At 47.1% G+C, this 18180-nt stretch overlaps 2 protein-coding genes across 6 annotated transcripts; one reads left to right on the top strand and one right to left on the bottom strand.

The window, feature by feature from the left end:
* The first annotated feature begins 253 nt into the window (after positions 1-253).
* LOC123063304 (cyclic phosphodiesterase) lies at positions 254-10217 on the top strand. 5 transcript variants are annotated; one of them, XR_006430241.1, is made up of 7 exons: positions 334-436; positions 752-1133; positions 1279-1333; positions 1411-1645; positions 7381-7591; positions 9103-9359; positions 9626-10217. XR_006430241.1 is itself a non-coding variant. In XM_044487067.1 (5 exons), the coding sequence occupies exons 1-4, from the start codon at positions 429-431 to the stop codon at positions 1614-1616; spliced, it is 651 nt and encodes a 216-aa protein (XP_044343002.1). In that variant the 5' UTR covers positions 334-428; the 3' UTR covers positions 1617-1645; positions 9626-10217. The 5 variants fall into 5 exon arrangements, 3 of the variants coding, with proteins under 3 accessions (XP_044342983.1, XP_044343002.1, XP_044342993.1); XR_006430245.1 differs by having other exon boundaries at positions 7405-7591; XM_044487067.1 differs by lacking the exons at positions 7381-7591; positions 9103-9359.
* On the bottom strand, positions 2109-3669 carry LOC123063324 (protein RICE FLOWERING LOCUS T 1). The gene is made up of 4 exons (XM_044487080.1): positions 3384-3669; positions 3131-3192; positions 2953-2993; positions 2109-2394 (listed from the first exon to the last, which is right to left on the bottom strand). Exons 1-4 carry the CDS (start codon positions 3576-3578, stop codon positions 2150-2152), a joined length of 543 nt encoding a protein of 180 aa, XP_044343015.1. The 5' UTR covers positions 3579-3669; the 3' UTR covers positions 2109-2149.
* Positions 10218-18180: the final 7963 nt, after the last annotated feature.

The raw sequence follows: 18180 nt of genomic DNA on the forward strand, positions 1-18180 counted from the left end.
TCTTTTTGAATTTTTCTAGTACTTTCTTTGAATTTACTATTCATATGGGTGTGCGTGAAACCATGTTTACACGTGTATTTTCAGTATTTCTTTAGGCTCTGTTTAGGACACATCTAAATATGACATGATATCTACTAGTATGTTTGTGGTCTATTTCTTTTTGTTTCAGTTTTTTTTGTCCTTATTGTTGTGTTATTTGTGGGAGCTTAGATGTGACATCCTTAAAAAACATCTAGATGAAATTAGACAAACTGTTTTTTTACTTTCTATATAATCGTGTAACATTGGTGATCCTGGTGCGTTCGCGGCTTCCGTCTGCCAGTGGCCCCACCAGCTCCATTTGAAAACTCCCACAGTCAGTGTCCCGTCTGCCGGTGGAGGATCTAGAACAAATCGCAGCACCGGCTCCATTAATCTACTCTGCGGTGATGATCGCCTCGGGCGTGGCTATCTGGCGCGCGAGCGTTCCAACGCTCGTTTTCCGACAGTCTTTAATTTGGAAAGTGGCTTAACTTACGTGGATTAATTAGGGATGGTTAATTAGAGGCGGGACCCCTAAAAATCAGGGGGGCGGTGATTAGTGTTGATTTGGGTGGGGCCGCCTCCCTCTTGCCTTGCCTAGCCTTTGCATGTGTGTGCGCCGAAAGTCTCACCCGGTGGGCCTTGATGGAAAGACTTGTCGGCTGATTAGTTGTGATGGACTAGATCGCCCGTTGTAGCGGCCGATCGCTAGGAAGTCGTTTCGGATCGGCTCTTCAGCAAAGCATATTCCGCTTCCCACCCCGCATTTCGCCAAGCCCAAGCGCCACCGCCGCTCAGGCCCAGCCCGCATGGACCCCACCGACCAGTCGCCGGAGGAGGTGTACTCCGTGTGGGCCCTCCCGCCGGAGCCCGTCCGCGACCGCCTCCGCGGCCTCATGGCCGGCCTCCGCGCCGCGCACGGCGGCCCGCCCTTCGAGCCGCACGCCACCGTCGTCGGCGCCGTGCGCATGCGCCGCCCCGCCGCAATCCAGGCCCTCCGCGCCGCCGCCGCCGCCGCCGGCGTCGCCCCCTACACCGCCCGCGTCACCGGCGTCGCCCGCGGCGACTTCTTCTACCAGTGCGTCTACCTCCTCCTCGAGCCCACCCCCGAGGTCAGCCCCCTACCTTTAATCCCTCCTCTGTTCCTTCCCCAAACGCGAATCGAGAGGTCGATGCGTTCTGAGAGGTGTGGTTTGCACAACGTTTCGATTATTTGCTCTGCACTTCTGCTTATGCCAAGTTATCTGAATGTTGCAGGTGATCCAGACAAGCGACCACTTCTGCGCCCACTTCGGGTTTCAGAGATCAACCCGTGAGTGTACCTGTATTTTGATCCTGAAACATTGACAAGTTGATGACAATCGATTCATGGTTTTTACACGATTGCAGCATATATGCCACATGTAAGTCTCCTGTATGGGGATCTAACAGACGAAGAGAAGGAAGCAGCAAGGAAGAAAGTAGAGGAAATGGGCAGTGAAATTTCTGGACTGCAGTTTGAGATCTCCGAGCTCGCACTTTATCGAACGGATACTGAGGATAAAAGCTTGGAGTCCTGGGAACTGGTGGAGGTATGCCACCTTGGGAAGAAGTGATCGGTTCCTCCCGATGATATGCTTCTGCTGTAAGTTGTGACTGCTCTTGGGGTCTTGTAATATTATGTTTTCACTTTTAAGTGTTTGATGTAATGATGTGAATGTCCAGCACCCCTGTTGCTTTGAATAAGGAATAATGCGAACATTGGACATACCTTGGGGTTTACTTTGCCACTTGTGGGCTCTAAAATATCTTGGGCTTTCTTTCAAAAATACCTTTGATGATTTACAGTGTGTTGATTTATTCAATAGAACTTGTTAAAATGCAAAGCAGGTGCTCAGAACTATAAACTAGTTGAGCTTAACTAATATTGTAAAAGCCTGAGTTTATCTTTTGTATTCCCACAAGAATACTCTCCGTGATCAGATGATTAACAAATGACTGAGATATATCCCATCAAGCTCATCATAGCTGAAGATGCATATAATGCTGCATATTTAGATGATACAGGGTATTCTATATGCTACACATTATTTGTGATGCAACACTACGGTGCAGCATACAATGGTCTTTACTCTGTAGTATCTAATCTCTACTCCCCTTGAGAACTTTCTGGCCTAAACCTTCTTCCACCTGATCCACCTTCCCTTTGACAGTTGAAATATGAGACAGCCACAATATTGAGGTGGTGCTGCCGTGCAAAGTTCCTGCAGCTGAAGTTGTGTCGCACGTCTGGTGCAAAAACTGTACCCCTGCCTAGTTGCTGGAACAGCACAAATACCATCCGATGGATACCAGATCTGGGTTCTGGTCTTTCATAAACTACAAGCTCTTGGCCTGCAAGAGCACCCTAATATTAATTAGTTTAGAGTTTCAAAAGTAATTCAACTTGGTGGAAATATCTAGTTATTTATCTGCAACGTAGTCTACTTTGTTCAGTTCTAGGCAAATAGGTGTCTTCTAATATAATCTTCATGTATAGGGGGTAACCTTTGTTCTGCTGTATATGTTAGTTGGTAGAAAAATATATCATAAAACTCTTCAAAACCAGTATAAGATTGAATGATATTAATTGATCGCATGAATTTTGTGTTTGTACACGTGAAAAATAAATCAAGTATAAATATTATAGATAGAAAAAGGAAATTCATGAGTATACCACTGTTTAAGAGTTCTTGCTTCTTTAGGCTGTACATACAAATGTCATTTTACCCTGTTTATAGTTATTCTTTGTCATGGTTTAAGATATCTTGGTGTTAACGATGGGCTATATTAGAATTAACTTGTATGGAGTCATTTGAGGGAAAGAACTTAACATGGCCTGATTTCTGCATCCACAAAATTCAGCTAAAACCAAAAATCACATTGAACAAATTGTTATGCATGACATCATACCAAAGCTGGCACCAGTTGTTGCAGGGATGTCTGACACCATCCTACACAGGAGTGGAGATATATCGTAATCAGGGCAACTTAAATAGGAAGCATATATCAAAAGTTTCGGGGCAGAAAACAGATGGGTGGAGGGTTTGGAATCGAATTAGCGAGAAAGAACATGTTGCATTTGATTTACCAGTGCAAGTACTCCCTTAGTGATGGGTGACTTGGGCTTGGGGCGTCTGGATCCACCAATATCTTTTGAAGTCAAAGACAAACTCAAAAAAGTTAACATATGATTCGTTTGAGTTTGCTAGGAGTAAACTAATCATCTATGAGACATTTTCCTTCTATGGACTTCCTTCACAGTTATACTAACAAACCACGTAAAAGAGTGAAATAACCAAAGGATTTGCATATATTGTCCACTACTAGAGTTAGAAGCTTACCAGGGTGTAGAGAACTCTCATGTCACTGCCACTGATATCAACTCGTGGCTTGCTTACAATTGCAGATGGTCTTAGCTCAGCACCTGCCAGGACTAGCCTATTGTTGTAAGCTATCCTGAGTGGAACAGTTGATGTAAATGGATCAAGCACATCTTGTAGAACATGGGCCACAACCAATGGATCCGCTGCCGACATATACTGGAGGACTACCAGTTAACAGCCTTAGCCTTTGTCTGTTATTGTGCCTAGCTCTCTACAGACCTGAAACAAATTGTGTCTATGTATGACCTACTTGCACGAACTACTTGTATTGTGCGATGAGGGTTGTCTTATTCACCTTTCAAAAGTTTTGATACTAGCGTCATGTTGTGCGTCACCTGTACGTAACGTCATTGATATTTGTCGATTAGATCCTGTACTTTATGGAGTGGTCGGGCCGTAGATATTTTGACATGCATGCTAAAGCCATCCTATTATTAGCATGGCTGTGGTATACTGGGACGAGCTTGTGAATTGTAAACGATAGTTAGCGCATTCCTTTGGTCACAACCTCTTTGGAGATAATGGGTACCATATTTCTGAACCTAACAATGTAGTGACGCTGAACATGTAGGTGTACTTAACATGCTTAGGTTCTTCATTTCAACTGCATGCTTACTGGTATTAAGTACTTTCCCTTGTATTTTTTTTAGATATCTGCTGACATTGTTTTCTTGTTGGCATGTAATGCATTTGCACAGCATTAAAAGATTTTTTCCCTTCTGAAAACTCATATTCCTTATAGCTTAGGGTCATTATTTTATTCAAAATCAGGGATTACATAAAATGGACTAGTAGGAATGGAAAACATATGCTTGCAACCCACTTAATTGCACTCAGGCCAGGAGCCTGCTCATGTCACTGTTGTTTACAAAGTGAATTTTTTCTACTGTGACCTGCCAAGTTGCAGCAATACTCTATGTTGGAACAGGGCCATCACTCTTCTACTTATTGCCGAAAAAATGAGCTGCATGCATCTTCTTGAAGCCACTGTTATGTTCTGTGCAACTTTTAGCAAAGATCTAAGGTAGTTTGTCTAGACTAGCACTAGCTTAATCATTGCATCTCTTCACTGTGTTGCTGATATTGCTTATTTAAGGTAGTTTGCTTTTGTGTTGGCTTTATTTTTAACCGTGCCTTAAAAATAGTTATCCAGCGCAGTAGGCCATCATGTATTTTAGTATTTCTTTTGCCAGTTTTCTACAATACAATTCTGTTATATTCTTTTTCTAGTGGAACCATTCAGTTTTATTCGATAGGCTCGCCTATCCATACATAAGGATGCAAGTTTGGGCTGATGGCCAACCAACAACCCATCTAGCTATTTGCTATTGTGCACAAAGTAAACTATTGGTTAGGTACCTGCAGAAGTATCAGCTAAGTAGAAGTATACCATTAGTTAGATAAAACAGCCCGTGGGTCCGTTCACTTGCATCCCTACAGGACTATAGCACGATTTCTGAACTACCTGCGGATATTATTTATATGGCATATGGAAAGTTTTGTAGAAACTTTACAAAGTTGACTGCTACGTGTATTCATTTGATGATAAGGATTCTTTTTACTGCCCTGGGATAGCAAAGTAGAATCCACTTACTGCTCCGCAATAGCAAAATAGAATCCACTTGTTCCTTCTTCACATGGGTGGGGGTGGGGTGGGGGGGGGGTAAATATGAATATATACCTTGTTTACCTCAGGCTGTCCTCCATATCAGCTAGTGATACCGAAGAGACATCACATTACATGCTAGAAAAACATATAGGGATTCTTTGATTCAAAGGAATTTTATAGGCTCTTTCGGGGATTTTGTTCTGTAGGAAAAAAAATCTACAATTGTTGTTTGATTCGCAGGATTGAAATCCTTAGGAATTTTTTCTTAGGTTTCATTTGCATTCTATTTGTTTTTCCTGTGTTTGCAAACATTCTTTGATCAGAATTCCCATAGTTTTCCTATCCTATAGGATTCAAGAGGACATGCCACTTAAATCATAGGTTTTTTATATTCCTACTTTCTGAGGCCCCACAAGCAGACTGAGATATACCCATTGTACTTGTATATGCCCTTGTGGTTTTAGTGGTTCCCTATATAGGCAAAATATCTGGTTTGATACTCCCATGCTCAAACCAAAGAAGATTTGTGCTCCTTACATATCCTCGGTGACTGAAACATAAAAGGAGAAACGCGCATCTCTTTTGTCAAGATAACAATGTTCCCTTCCCAGAAGGCATAAGATTGAATAGGAAAATGTTTTGAATATTCCTTTCATCTTTTTGACAATGTTCACCTTTTAGTGCCAAGCTAGCTGTGTTGCGTTGTACATTTTGCTAGTCCAACTTTGATCCTATACTTGTTTAGCGAATAGAGAAAAATCGGATGGATGTGTGACCATCTCGAAATTACGTAAGTAATATCATTTTTCTTGCTTATGTCGAATTGTGTGTGACCAGACGGATCTGTGTCTGGTGAGGGCGACTACAAGGATTGCAAATTAGGTATATTGTCATATGCGTCTCAATTTTCCATGGAGATCCGGGGGCATTCGATGTGGGTATGGTTGCATGACATGGAAAACAATCCAATCTGACGCTTGGTTTACCAGATGAACCACTTGGGATAGATTTGTTCTCCAAGTTGGAAGCCGTATTGCTAGTACCTGATTGAACTGGTATCAATTGGCGTTCCATTTGGCTCTGTGCTTTCCTGGTGAAAGAGATTCAGAGATTGAACTGTTTTGGTGGCCTTCTGTGCCGTCGTGAAGCGCGCTCGTTAGGTCTTTCATGTAGAAAAACTCCCAGCTTAGGCTTTACTTTGAGTTCTGCACGTAAAGGATGCTGGTACTTTCTGTTGTTCCGTTATCTCAATGATAGTGGAATCCGGCCATCGTGGCCGTTTGACAAAAAGAGAAAAAAATGAATGCCCTGTATCAGAATGATCATCAGTTTCTCCCGAACGATGGAGCCTCAAAACTGAAGATGATACTTGCAGCGCACTCTGTTTTCAGATGTATAATATATGTGTTTTTGTTTGACACTCAGCCTTTCCTTTTTTGTGTATCTTTGGCTGGACTAAGCCGGTGATGAAATCCTTTGGGGTCCTTTTTGATTCAAAGGATTTTCATAGGAATTATGAAGGATTAGAATATTTAGGAAATTTCTTTTATGTTGGTCGTTTGATTTGTAGGATTGAACCATACAGAATTTTTTCCTAAATATAATTTTTGTACTGCATTTCATAGAAAATTTAGCGTCCACTCAAAGCTTTTGGAAAGAATACTTCATTTTAGTGTCAGACGATCAAACAAACCAAAATCATAATGGATTCAAACCTGACATAGGAATCCTATGTTTATGTTTTGACATTACTAAGCAAAGAGGCCCTTGATCCGTGAAGTTGGAAGGAACCTGTGTGAAGTGTGATTGGTCATTTTCCTTGTGCATGCCAGCCAGCATGGGACGGTTGCTGGTGGATGCGTGAACTACTTGTATTGCGCGACGGGGGGTGTCTTATTCACCTTTCAAAAGTTTTGATACTAGCCTCATGTCATGTGTCACCTGTATACACGTAACATCCTTCATATTTATCGATTTGGTCCTGAATTTTATGGAATAGTCAGGCTGTAGATATTTTGGCATGCATGTTTAAGCCATCTGATTATTAGCATTGCTGCGGAATACTGAACAAGCTTGTGAACTGTGGGTGATTTTAGCGCATTCCTTTGGTTGCAACCTCTTTGGACATAATCCATATAATTCTGGACCTAACATTGTAGTGGTGCTGAACATCTAGGTGTACTTAACGTGTTTACGCTCTTCATTCCAACTGCACATTTAGTCATACTAAGTGTACCTTTTTTTTCTTGGTACTTTGTTTAGATATCTTTGGATATTGTTTTGTTGTTGGCTTGTAATGCACAACAGATTTTTCCCATCTGTAAACTCATTTTCCTTATATCTTAGGGTCATTATTCCATTCTAATTCAGGGATTACAGAAATGGACTGGTAGGAACAGGAAACATATGCTTGCAACCCACTTAATTGCCCTCAGGGGATAGAGCCTTGTCACGGTAATATTGTTTACAGGGTGAATTGTTTCTGCTGGATCCTGCCAAGTTGCGGCGATACTCTATATTGGAACAGGGCCACCACTCTTTTGATATCGACAAAAAGGTGCGCTGCATGCAACTTCTTGAAGCCTTTATTATGTTCTGTGCAAGTTTTAGCAAAGATCTAAGGTAGTTTGTCTAGATTAGCTTAATCTTGTTTCCTCTTCACTGTGTTACTGCTATTATTTAACATATTCCAACAATCTTTGCTCTTGTGTTGGTTTGATTTTTAACCTTGCCTTAAAAATAGTTATGCAGCACTGCAGGCCATGCCCAAACTTTAGTGTTTTAGTATTTTCAGCCAGTTTCCTATAAGGATGAAAGTTTGAGCTGATTGGGCCAACTCAACAACCCATTCAGTTATTTGCTACCTGCACAAAGTAAACTATCAGTTGAGTAGAAGTATATCATTAGTCAGATAAAACAGGTCGTGGGCCCGTATGCACAATGCCTAAACTACCTCCGAATATCATTGACATGGCATATGAAAAGTTCCGTAGAAAGTTGACAAAGTTGACTGCTACGTGTATTCATGTGATGATAAGGATTCTATTTACTGCTCTGCGATAGCAAAGTCGAATCCAGTTCGTCCTTCACGGGGGGGGTAAAATATGCATATATTCCTTCTTTACTTCAGGTTGTCCTTCATATCACCTAGAGATGTGCACAAAAGAGACACCAGATACACTAAGTGTCATCTGTAGTACTTAATGATGTCTCTTTCACAGTGATCGTCCCTTGGCTAAGCGGAGGCTATACCCTCCATGCTAGAAAAACGTCTAGGAGACAATCAGGCTAACATAGGACCATTGTGCTTGTACATGTCCTCGTGGCTTTAGTGGTTTCCTATACTGGAAAAATATCTGGTTTGGTCATCTGATGCTCAGACCAAAAGGGCTGTGCTCCTTACATATCCTCGGTGACTGAAGCACAAAAAGGAGAATCATCTCTTTTTGTCAAGATAACAATGTTCCCCAGAAGGCATAAGATTGAATAGGAAAAAAATTGAATATTCTCTTCCATCTTTTTAGTATCTTTATTGAGAGGGCAATATTCAGCTCTCTGTGTGAAGGTAGCTGTGTTAAGTTGTACATTTTGCTAGTCCAACCCTTTACTTGTTTAGTGAGAGGGGGGGGGGGGGGGGGGGCTATGCATCTACGACCATAGTTATGCCATTTTTTGTACTTACTCCCTCTGTAAACGTTTTAGGTCACTACTTTAGTGGCCTAAAACGTCTTATATTTGTTTAGAGGGAGTATGTCAGTTGAGAGGGTGGCTATAAGGTTTGAAAATTAGGTTCCTATATACTATATACTCTAGATCATTGCTATATGCGTGTAATGTTTCATGGAGATTGGGGCATTCGATGTGGGCATCATTACATGCATGCCATGGATGAATCACTTGGGATAGATCTCTTGTGCAACTTGGTGCCCTACTTGATTGCTAGTTCCAGATTGAACTGCCACAAATTTGCTTTCCATTTGGTCCTGTGCCTTTCCTAGTGATACAGATCCAGAGATGGTCTGTTTTGGCACCTTTGTGCGGTCCTGAAATTTAAAGTGTGTTTTGTAGGTCGAGCAGGCGTGCCCTGGAAAGCTCCTCCTCCTAGCTTAGGCATTACTTCCAGTTTGGCACGTAAAGGATGCTGGTATTTTCTGTTAGTTCGTCATCTCAATGATATAGGTATCCTGCTGTCGCCGTCGTTTGACAAAAAGAGAAGAAAATATGGATGCCCTATATCAGAATGATCATCAGTTTCTCCCGATCGACGGAGGCCTCAAAACTGAAGATGATCCTTCCAGCGCACTCTGTTTTCAGATGTATACTATGTATGTTTTCGTTGGACACTCTGTCTTTCCTCTCTCTCTTTTTTGTGTATCTTTGGCTACATTTCATAGAAAATTATACCCCTACCTTTTTTTTACTGTGAGACGATCAAACAAACCGAAGTCTTGATATATTCAAATGGACATGCCATTGCAACTCAATGTTTATGTTTTGACATTACTGCGGATCAAAGAGGCCCTTGCTTGATCTGTGAAGTTGAAAGGAACCTGTGTGATGTGTGACTGATCATTTTCCTTGTGGATGGCAGCCACAGAAGGGGGTATCGGAGGGGTGCTGGTGCATTATTGGTTGTTCTCCCCTATCCACGCACGTACATGGAAATGGAATAAAGGCGGCGTCAGGGATTCATCTAGTAAGTCCCCGTCCCCTGATTCTTGATGCGGATATGACGACGTTGAGCCGCTGCCACTCGCCGGATGGTCGGCGGAGGGGGCGTGCTGACGGCGACGCCCGGACTTTGACAGCTTTGTCTTCTCCCCTAATTTTCTTTTTATGATCAGTAGAGTAAGTATTTTTGTATGATCTTTTTTTTAGAAGAAGTAATTTTTCTTTGAGAACAGAAGTATTTTTTGTGATCAGTAGAGAGTAACAAAGAACAGTCCAGGAGTGGGTGGGCTGTTGGCGGCCCCCTGTGTGGGCCGTGGCAATGCTAGTAGTGAGTGTCTGGGCTTAGCCCAGCGTAAGCCGCACCGTGGGCCTTGCAGAAAATATTACGCGGGCCATCTTGTTATTTTCGTACTACGTCTCCTAGAAAATGTGGTCCTGTAACGCTGGGACTTAATAGTTCTGTCTGTACCCTAAAATAAAGATTATGCTAAAAAAATGGGAAATGATTGGTTTCTGCCGACGGATCTCATGCGAGGCGTCCGTCACCTCTTTCTTGCGACACGTGTCTTGCATGGGTCCATCTAGTACTATTTCTAGCGGTTTCGTGCGACCATGTGCGCGTGGCGGAAAAAGTTTTTTGCAACATCATCTGTATTGCGAAATTTCTTCCGCAACAACTCATGTTGCAAAAATGTGAAAAAAAATCTGCAACATTACTGGCGGACGTTGCCCGTGTCCGACCGTGCCACCGCACGCTGACAAGTTTCTGCAACAACGACGGAGTTACAAAACCGCAACAACAATGAGGGCGGTGCTGCTGCAACATCATCTTTTATTGCAAAAAAATTCCGCAACAACATCCATGTTGCGGAAGTCCTTTTCACAACATTATCTATGTTGCAAAAAAAAGTGAAGACAAAAAGAATCTGTAACATAATCTCTGTTCAAATGTTTCTGCAACATAAGCTTTGTTGCAAGAGGTTTTGAAACACTTCATTTGTTGCAATGAATTGTGCCAGATCTACGGCTGCAGAGGCGTCCGCCGGCCGACGCGTAGCACGGCCCTAAAAAAATTGTGAAAAGGATCAGGATCTATTGTAAAAGTTCATGAAGTGCAAAACACCTACTCCTACTTACATTGTGGTCCTTGGATCACCGAGCTACAACTATTGCCGAAAGAACGAGCTGTCGATGCACCGTTGTTGTCGCTCCCCTACTGGAACCGACCTTACCATGTTGATGACAGCCATGAAGTCTTCGTGCATGTGCAAGGACCAATGCCCTAGAGCAACAGTCCTTGTCGTTAAACCCCTAAATCGATCCAAAGCATCTGATATCAAATCTTGCCATCGCACATGCATGACAAAAAGTATAACCTCGCCGCCCCAAGGGGACGGTAACAATCAATATCGGGGCTTCGTCAATTCCGTCCAGATGGACAAATTGGAGGAGGTTTGGAGCTTGCTAGACCAACTCGTAGAAGAAGTGAAGCCATCCGCCAAAGCACCGCACCTACGAGGATTAAAAAAACCTAGCATAAATAGCCGGAGTCGGGGCTGCGAAATTCCCCTCCCTACCACTTGCCGCCGGAGCGGTAGGCATAGGGGAGGCGAATTAACAGGCGCATCGACCAAGCCCAGACGGGATGAGTTTTCCCTAGCCGCCCAAGGGGTGGGGTGGGAGATTATGTTATGACATTTAAACACGATGATGCCCAAGTTTTTTACTCTCATACTAAGCATCAAAATGTCGTTCAATTTCTCTCACATCTCCCCGCAAAAAGGAAGAGAAAGAACCCGCACATCTAGCGCCTCTTGGGTGTCTAGAGATGCAGACGCTCTTAAGTCTGTATATCATTGTCCACCGGTGGTAGTCGTGACAAAAAAAAGGCGCATCTTGCTCGACTAAAATGAGGGGTGGTGCGTCAGTCGACAGAGATTTTGTTATGTTCAGGTTGATGATGATACTACTAACCCAGCGCGTGAACGTCGACGAGGCCACATCCGACAGTTTCAGGGCGTGGACTTGGACCTAGGAAAATCTCGAATGCTTCAGATTTAGCAAGACAGAAGAACACTTTGGCTTTCGATAAATGAGTTTGCATAATACTACTACTACAAGGACACATCAGACGCTACTATCGCAGAAGCAACGTGTGCAGTGCGGATCTCAAAGTAGTGTCCCTGCCTGCACTCAACGTGTGGACCAGCAGAAGGAACGAAGCTTCTTCATCCGAGGCCGCCGACGAACACCAGCACTTGTCTGTCCCCCCACACCCTCTTTGTCTATCTAATCCGATCCATAATGTGCGCCACGGGTAGGGCACAGGACAAGGCGCACGCATGATTAACTCCGCTCCCGTACATTGACGCGTAATCCAAGCCCATGATCAGCACCGCGTGCCCAAATCAGTGCGGACATCTGGCTCTGACCGGAAACATGACGACCCAGCTTAGCTAGCTAGATTTCCCTTTGGAGAGGGAGCCACTATTGGCCGGGCCTGGATAGGCAACGGCAGGAGCTGTCTGCTGACAGAGCGTCACACTGTCACTCACCTTCCTTGCAATTTCCTTTGGAGAGGGCGCCAAAAGCTTAGCTTGCACCAGGAAGCTCACACTAGGTTTTAGTAGTTATTTAACCCTTTGCCCGCAGCCAAAAGACTAAGGGCGATGCTAGGCGTCGGCGCACCGGCCGAAAGTTTCGGTCGGTCCAGCCCCAGCCCTTGGATGCGAGCCCGCGTGGCCACTGGATGTAGCAAAAAAAACACGATTCGTCCTGGGCTTCTTCTACCTCGGGTTAGATCTGTAGCTCCTGCTCGGTGCCCTCGTCGCCGCGCCTCCAGTCCCCTCTGGTGGCCGTCCTCGTCGCCGGTCTCCGTCCTCGTCGCCGGCTCGCGGCCCTCGCCCCCGGTCGCCGTCCTTGTTGCCGCCAGGTCGCCGTCCTTGCCCCCGATTGCCGATCTTCGTCCTTGTTGCCGCCCGGTCGCCGTCCTCGCCTCCGGTCGCCGTCCTCGTCGCCCCCGGTCGCCGTCCTTGCCGCTCCTGGTCGCCGGTCGCCGTCCTCGCCGTCACCGTTTTCCAGCAAATCTAATGGCCGGTTCCAGCAAAAATTCTGCGGATGTCACCGTTTGAAGCAAAAAAATCCGCCGGTTCCAGCAAAAAATGAAGCCACTTCCAGCAGAAAAATCCAGTGCGGTTATAGCAAAAACGCGTCGCCGTCGTCGTCGCCAGTTGTAGCTCGCCGTGAAGGCTCCCAACAAAGTGAGTCGCTGGTTGTAGCAAACGATGCTGCTGGTTCCAGCAAAAATGACATCGTCGCAGGTTTCAACATTTTGGTTGAAGCTTTCTCGATCTCTTGTAGAAGCTTTTTCATCTGCGGAATGAAGCTTTTTCATCTGCGGGATGAAGCTTTCTTTTAAACGGTTGCAACTTTTGTAGTGTCTGGTTGAAGATTTTCAATCTCTGGGTTGAAACTTTTTCATCTGCAGGATGAAGCTTTTGTTAAAACGGTTGCAGCTCTTCATGTGTTCCGAGTCTGGTTTGAAGCTTTTTTATTTACTAGATGTAGCGTCTTGCTGCAACAGTAGTAGATTTTTGCTACCACCGGCGATTGAATTTGCTACAACCGGTTCTAACAAAAAAAATCACCGTGGGGTGTAGTCTGCCATGGCTGGGGAGGCTCGAGCGCTGCAAGGTCAGGCGAGGGGCGGCCGGGGCGGATTCCAGGGAGAGGCAGAGGGGCGGATTCTGGGAAGAGGCAGAGGGGTAGTAGTCCGGCGAGGGGCGGCCGCAGGCGCACGAGATCCGGCGAGGGGCGGCCGCACGCGAACGACATCCGGTGAGGGGCGGCCGCACGCGGACGACAAGGCGCTCTTCTCTGGCGGCGGCGGTCGAAGGAGCGCGCTGGTCGCCTGGCCGACGCGTGGTGCCTGCCGGCGCTGGTGCCCTCCTGTACGTGCGCTGCGCGAGGAAGAGGGAGACCGGCCGAATCGTTCCGCCGATGCCCCGGCCCCAAACGTTTCCCAAAGACTAATCTTAGGCTCTTAGCCAGTGTAGTCCCAGCTGTGGTTGGTCTGTGATCTTATTATTGGACTGTATATAAGGTAATCGAGGTGGTTATGAATTGGATTGCTGGTAGTTTGTACTCTCTCTATAAAGAAATACACTTCTTCTTCGGTACAACCCTTAGACACATCAACGGTTCAGATCGTCTTATACCCCTTCATGTAAAAACTTAAAAAAGGGTAGGATGGTCATTCCCCATCACCCTCCCCCAGTCCCGCTCCTGCGATGTACCCCCGCGCGAGGCGACGGCTTTTTTTTACACTCGCGCAAAGACGGCGTATTTTTGTACAGTGGGGCGACGACTTTTTTTTTACACTTGCGCAAGGACGGCGTATTTTTGTACAGCGGGGCGACGTACGTACGCGCCCGTCGGTGGTCAAACAACGTCGGTGGTCAATCCGCGACGCGTCGCCCGCGGAAAACACGTCGTGGCGCGTGGACAGCGGCCCCGCCGTCCCCGTCCCGTCCGTCCCCTCGACTGCCGCAACGCCGCCCTCGACTGCCGTCCCGCCGCCTGCCGCCCCGTCGTATCCCGTGCGCATCAATGTCGTCGACCCACTCGCCCGTCGCCATTACTGCCCGTCCGCCCGCCGCCCCGGCCGTCTGCCCTATGAAAACCACCCCCGTCCGCCCGTCGCCGCTCACACCATTCCTTCCCCCGACCCGTCGTCACATCCACCTCTGAAAAGCTCGCCGGCGAGATGTCATTCCACCGCGGCAGCAGCTCCGGCACCGGCGGCGGCGACGGACCGAGCGCGTGGCCGTCGAGCCTGAGCATGCCGGAGACAGAGGAGCTGTATCGGTTTGGGCTCCTCGTGCCGTCGGGTTGGCGTCTGCCGCACAACTGGAAGCTCGACAAGGACGGCTACCCAAGGCGCGGGCCCGGCGCCACCGCGGAGGAGAAGCGGACCGGCGGCCGCAACAACATCGCCGGCCGTCACGCGTTCTGGGACGGCAAAGACTACGCCGCCGTCATTCGCGCATGCCGGCTCGCGGAGTCCGGCGGCACGGCAGACCTCGTCCCGCGCCCCCGTCCAGAAGCACGCGGCCGTCGGGCCCCTCCACCACCTGCGCCGGCGATCGCCGATCCCCCCGCCCCGCGGGAGGTGGAACTGCCGCCGGAGCAGTTGGTTCTTCGGGAGGACGGCGATCCCGGCGATACGCCGGGTTACCTCGTCGCCCTGCGGGCGTCGGTGGCTGCAGCGGCGGCTGCAGAGGCGGCGGCGGCTGCGAGGGAGGCCGCCAAGCAGGCGGCAGCGATCCAGGCGGCGGCGGCGATTCCGCCGGTGGCCCCGCAGGCGGAGGCGGTAGAGTCGTCGGATGAAGACGACATCGACTGAGAACGGCTAGCCCAGGACAGCGACGACGACGACGACGACGACGGCGGCGGTGACGGCGGTGACGGTGCGGTCATCGATCTGCTGGGTAGCGACGACGAGGAGGAGTAGTTGTTTTTTTAAATGTTCTAAGTATGAACTATGAATCGTTTATGTTCGGATGAACTCGTTTCGTTTCCGTAGCGTTTAATGGACTATGTAAAATATATCTATGTTCAATCAAGTTTGTTCGAATGTTGTTTTAATTTGTCTTCAAAGTTTGTTCAAAAAATTAGCAAAATATTGAACGCTTATTTTGACAAAAATTTGAAAAAAATTCGACCCATGCATAAAAATGTTCACAATATATTTAAAATTTTTCCATCGAATATACATAGAACAAAATAAGGTATGCAATTATCTAAAAATTGTAGCAAAAAAAATCATGAAAACACATAAAATATAAAAGAAAACTGAATAAAAAGTCAAAAGTGTTTCTAAATGTTTATAAAGTGTTTTAGAAATGTTCAAATGTTGTTAAAATATGTGCATATAGTAAAGCCCGGTGGATGAAAAAATGAAAATTAAGAAATAAAAAATTTAACAAATTAAAAAATAATCAAAAAGGTGAGATATTTTAATTCATTAATTAACATTTTCTGAAATATTTTAAAATTCATTAACATTTATGAATCCGAGAATTTTTAAATTCATTAACATTATCTGAAATAGTTTTATATTCATTAACATTTATGAATTTTCTGGAAACGCGAGACGTGACAAAATTTTAGGGGTTTTCGGCCCGGAAAATCGTAGAAAATTCATACGGACTTGAAATGCGGTAAATTTTTGCGTGCGTGTCCTGCATGGTCACTGTGGCCCGTGAAAAAAAATTGGGCACGTTTGGCGGATGCGAAGCGGAGACGTGCGACCGAGGGTCCCCTCCGGCCATACCGCAACCACCCCCTTCCACAGCAAGTACCTGAGCGGTTTCACGGAATGCACCCAACTTTTGGCAGCGCGTGTGGGGCCCCACCCGGGCACCCCACGGCCAAAATGAACTAAATCCGACAACAAACGCAAGTTGCGTCACGTCCGACAGTATTTTAGGGGTTTTCAACCCGGAAAATCGTAGAAAATCCATACGGACTCGAAACACGACAAATTTTTGCGTGCGTGCCCTGCATGGTCACTGTGGCCCGTGAAAAAAAATTGGGCATGTTTGGTGGATGCGAAGCGAAGACGTGCGACCGAGGGTCCCCTCCGGCCATACCGCAACCACCCCCTTCCACAGCAAGTACCTGAGCGGTTTCACGGAATGCACCCAACTTTTGGCAGCGCGTGTGGGGCCCCACCCGGGCACCCCACGGCCAAAATGAACGAAATCCGACAACGAACGCAAGTTGCGTCACGTCCGGGCAGTATTTTAGGGGTTTTCGGCCCGGAAAATCGAGAAAATCCATACGGACTTGAAACGCGGCAAATTTTTGCGTGCGTGCCCTGCATGGTCACTGTGGCTCGTGAAAAAAAATTGGGCACGTTTGGCGGATGCGAAGCGGAGACGTGCGACCGGGGGTCCCCTCCGGCCATACCGCAACCACCCCCTTCCATAGCAAGTACCTGAGCGGTTTCACGGAATGCACCCAACTTTTGGCAGTGCGTGTGGGGCCCCACCCGGGCACCCCACGGCCAAAATGAACGAAATCCGACAACGAACGCAAGTTGCGTCACGTCCGGGCAGTATTTTAGGGGTTTTCGGCCCGGAAAATCGTAGAAAATCCATACGGACTCGAAACGCGGCAAATTTTGGCGTGCGTGCCCTTCATGGTCACTATGGCCCGTGAAAAAAAATTGGGCACGTTTGGCGGATGCGAAGCGGAGACGTGCGACCGAGGGTCCCCTCCGGCCATACCGCAACCACCCCCTTCCACAGCAAGTACCTGAGCGGTTTCACGGAATGCACCCAACTTTTGGCAGCGCGTGTGGGGCCCCACCCGGGCACCCCACGGCCAAAATGAACGAAATCCGACAACGAACGCAAGTTGCGTCACGTCCGGGCAGTATTTTAGGGGTTTTCGGCCCGGAAAATCGTAGAAAATCCATACGGACTCGAAACGCGGCAAATTTTTGCGTGCGTGCCCTGCATGGTCACTGTGGCCCGTGAAAAAAAATTGGGCACGTTTGGCGGATGCGAAGCGGAGACGTGCGACCGAGGGTCCCCTCCGGCCATACCGCAACCACCCCCTTCCACAGCAAGTACCTGAGCGGTTTCACGGAATGCACCCAACTTTTGGCAGCGCGTGTGGGGCCCCACCCGGACACCCCACGGCCAAAATGAACGAAATCCGACAACGAACGCAAGTTGCGTCACGTCCGGGCAGTATTTTAGGGGTTTTCGGCCCGGAAAATCGTAGAAAATCCATACGGACTCGAAACGCGGCAAATTTTTGCGTGCGTGCCCTGCATGGTCACTGTGGCCCGTGAAAAAAAATTGGGCATGTTTGGCGGATGCGAAGCGGAGACGTGCGACCGAGGGTCCCCTCCGGCCATACCGCAGCCACCCCCTTCCACAGCAAGTACCTGAGCGGTTTCACGGAATGCACCAAACTTTTGGCAAATGCGTGTGGGGCCCCACCCGGGCACCCCACGGCCAAAATGAACGAAATCCGACAACGAACGCAAGTTGCGTCACGTCCGGGCAGTATTGTAGGGGTTTTGGGCCCGGAAAATCGTAGAAAATCCATACGGACTCGAAACACGACAAATTTTTGCGTGCGTGCCCTGCATGGTCACTATGGCCCGTGAAAAAAAATTGGGCACAAAACATGTTTGTTTTTCATGCAGAGTTTATAAAAAATACACTAAATGACAAAATTATACAAATAAATAAATAAATACATATTCAATATTGTAGACTGGCCGTCGCCCACTTAATAATCGCCGCGGGCCCGACGCAGCAAAATATCTACCCAATATCTGCACGAGTCCTCGCTATCCGAGGGAATATTCCCGACAAACGCGCACGTCGCCCAATCACGTCGCCCAATCACGTTGCGCATGCCCTTTTTGCGTCGTACGTGCCGACGACGCGCCCG

This window comes from Triticum aestivum, chromosome 1A, assembly GCF_018294505.1.
Source record: "Triticum aestivum cultivar Chinese Spring chromosome 1A, IWGSC CS RefSeq v2.1, whole genome shotgun sequence".
In the NCBI taxonomy this organism is placed as follows: domain Eukaryota; kingdom Viridiplantae; phylum Streptophyta; class Magnoliopsida; order Poales; family Poaceae; genus Triticum; species Triticum aestivum.

Bases quoted from the DNA above. Each gene is read 5' to 3' on its own strand.
- LOC123063324 (XM_044487080.1), bottom strand. From the start codon at position 3,578: ATGTCGGCAGCGGATCCATTGGTTGTGGCCCATGTTCTACAAGATGTG. The intron at 2,994-3,130 runs GTAAATCAAATG...ACTCCTGTGTAG, and splicing joins CTAAGGGAGTACTTGCACTG to GATGGTGTCAGACATCCCTG. The intron at 2,395-2,952 runs GTATGATGTCAT...GTGCTCTTGCAG, and splicing joins AACAACTGGTGCCAGCTTTG to GCCAAGAGCTTGTAGTTTAT.
- LOC123063304 (XM_044487048.1), top strand. The intron at 1,134-1,278 runs GTCAGCCCCCTA...TGAATGTTGCAG, and splicing joins TCCTCGAGCCCACCCCCGAG to GTGATCCAGACAAGCGACCA. The intron at 1,334-1,410 runs GTGAGTGTACCT...ACACGATTGCAG, and splicing joins CGGGTTTCAGAGATCAACCC to CATATATGCCACATGTAAGT.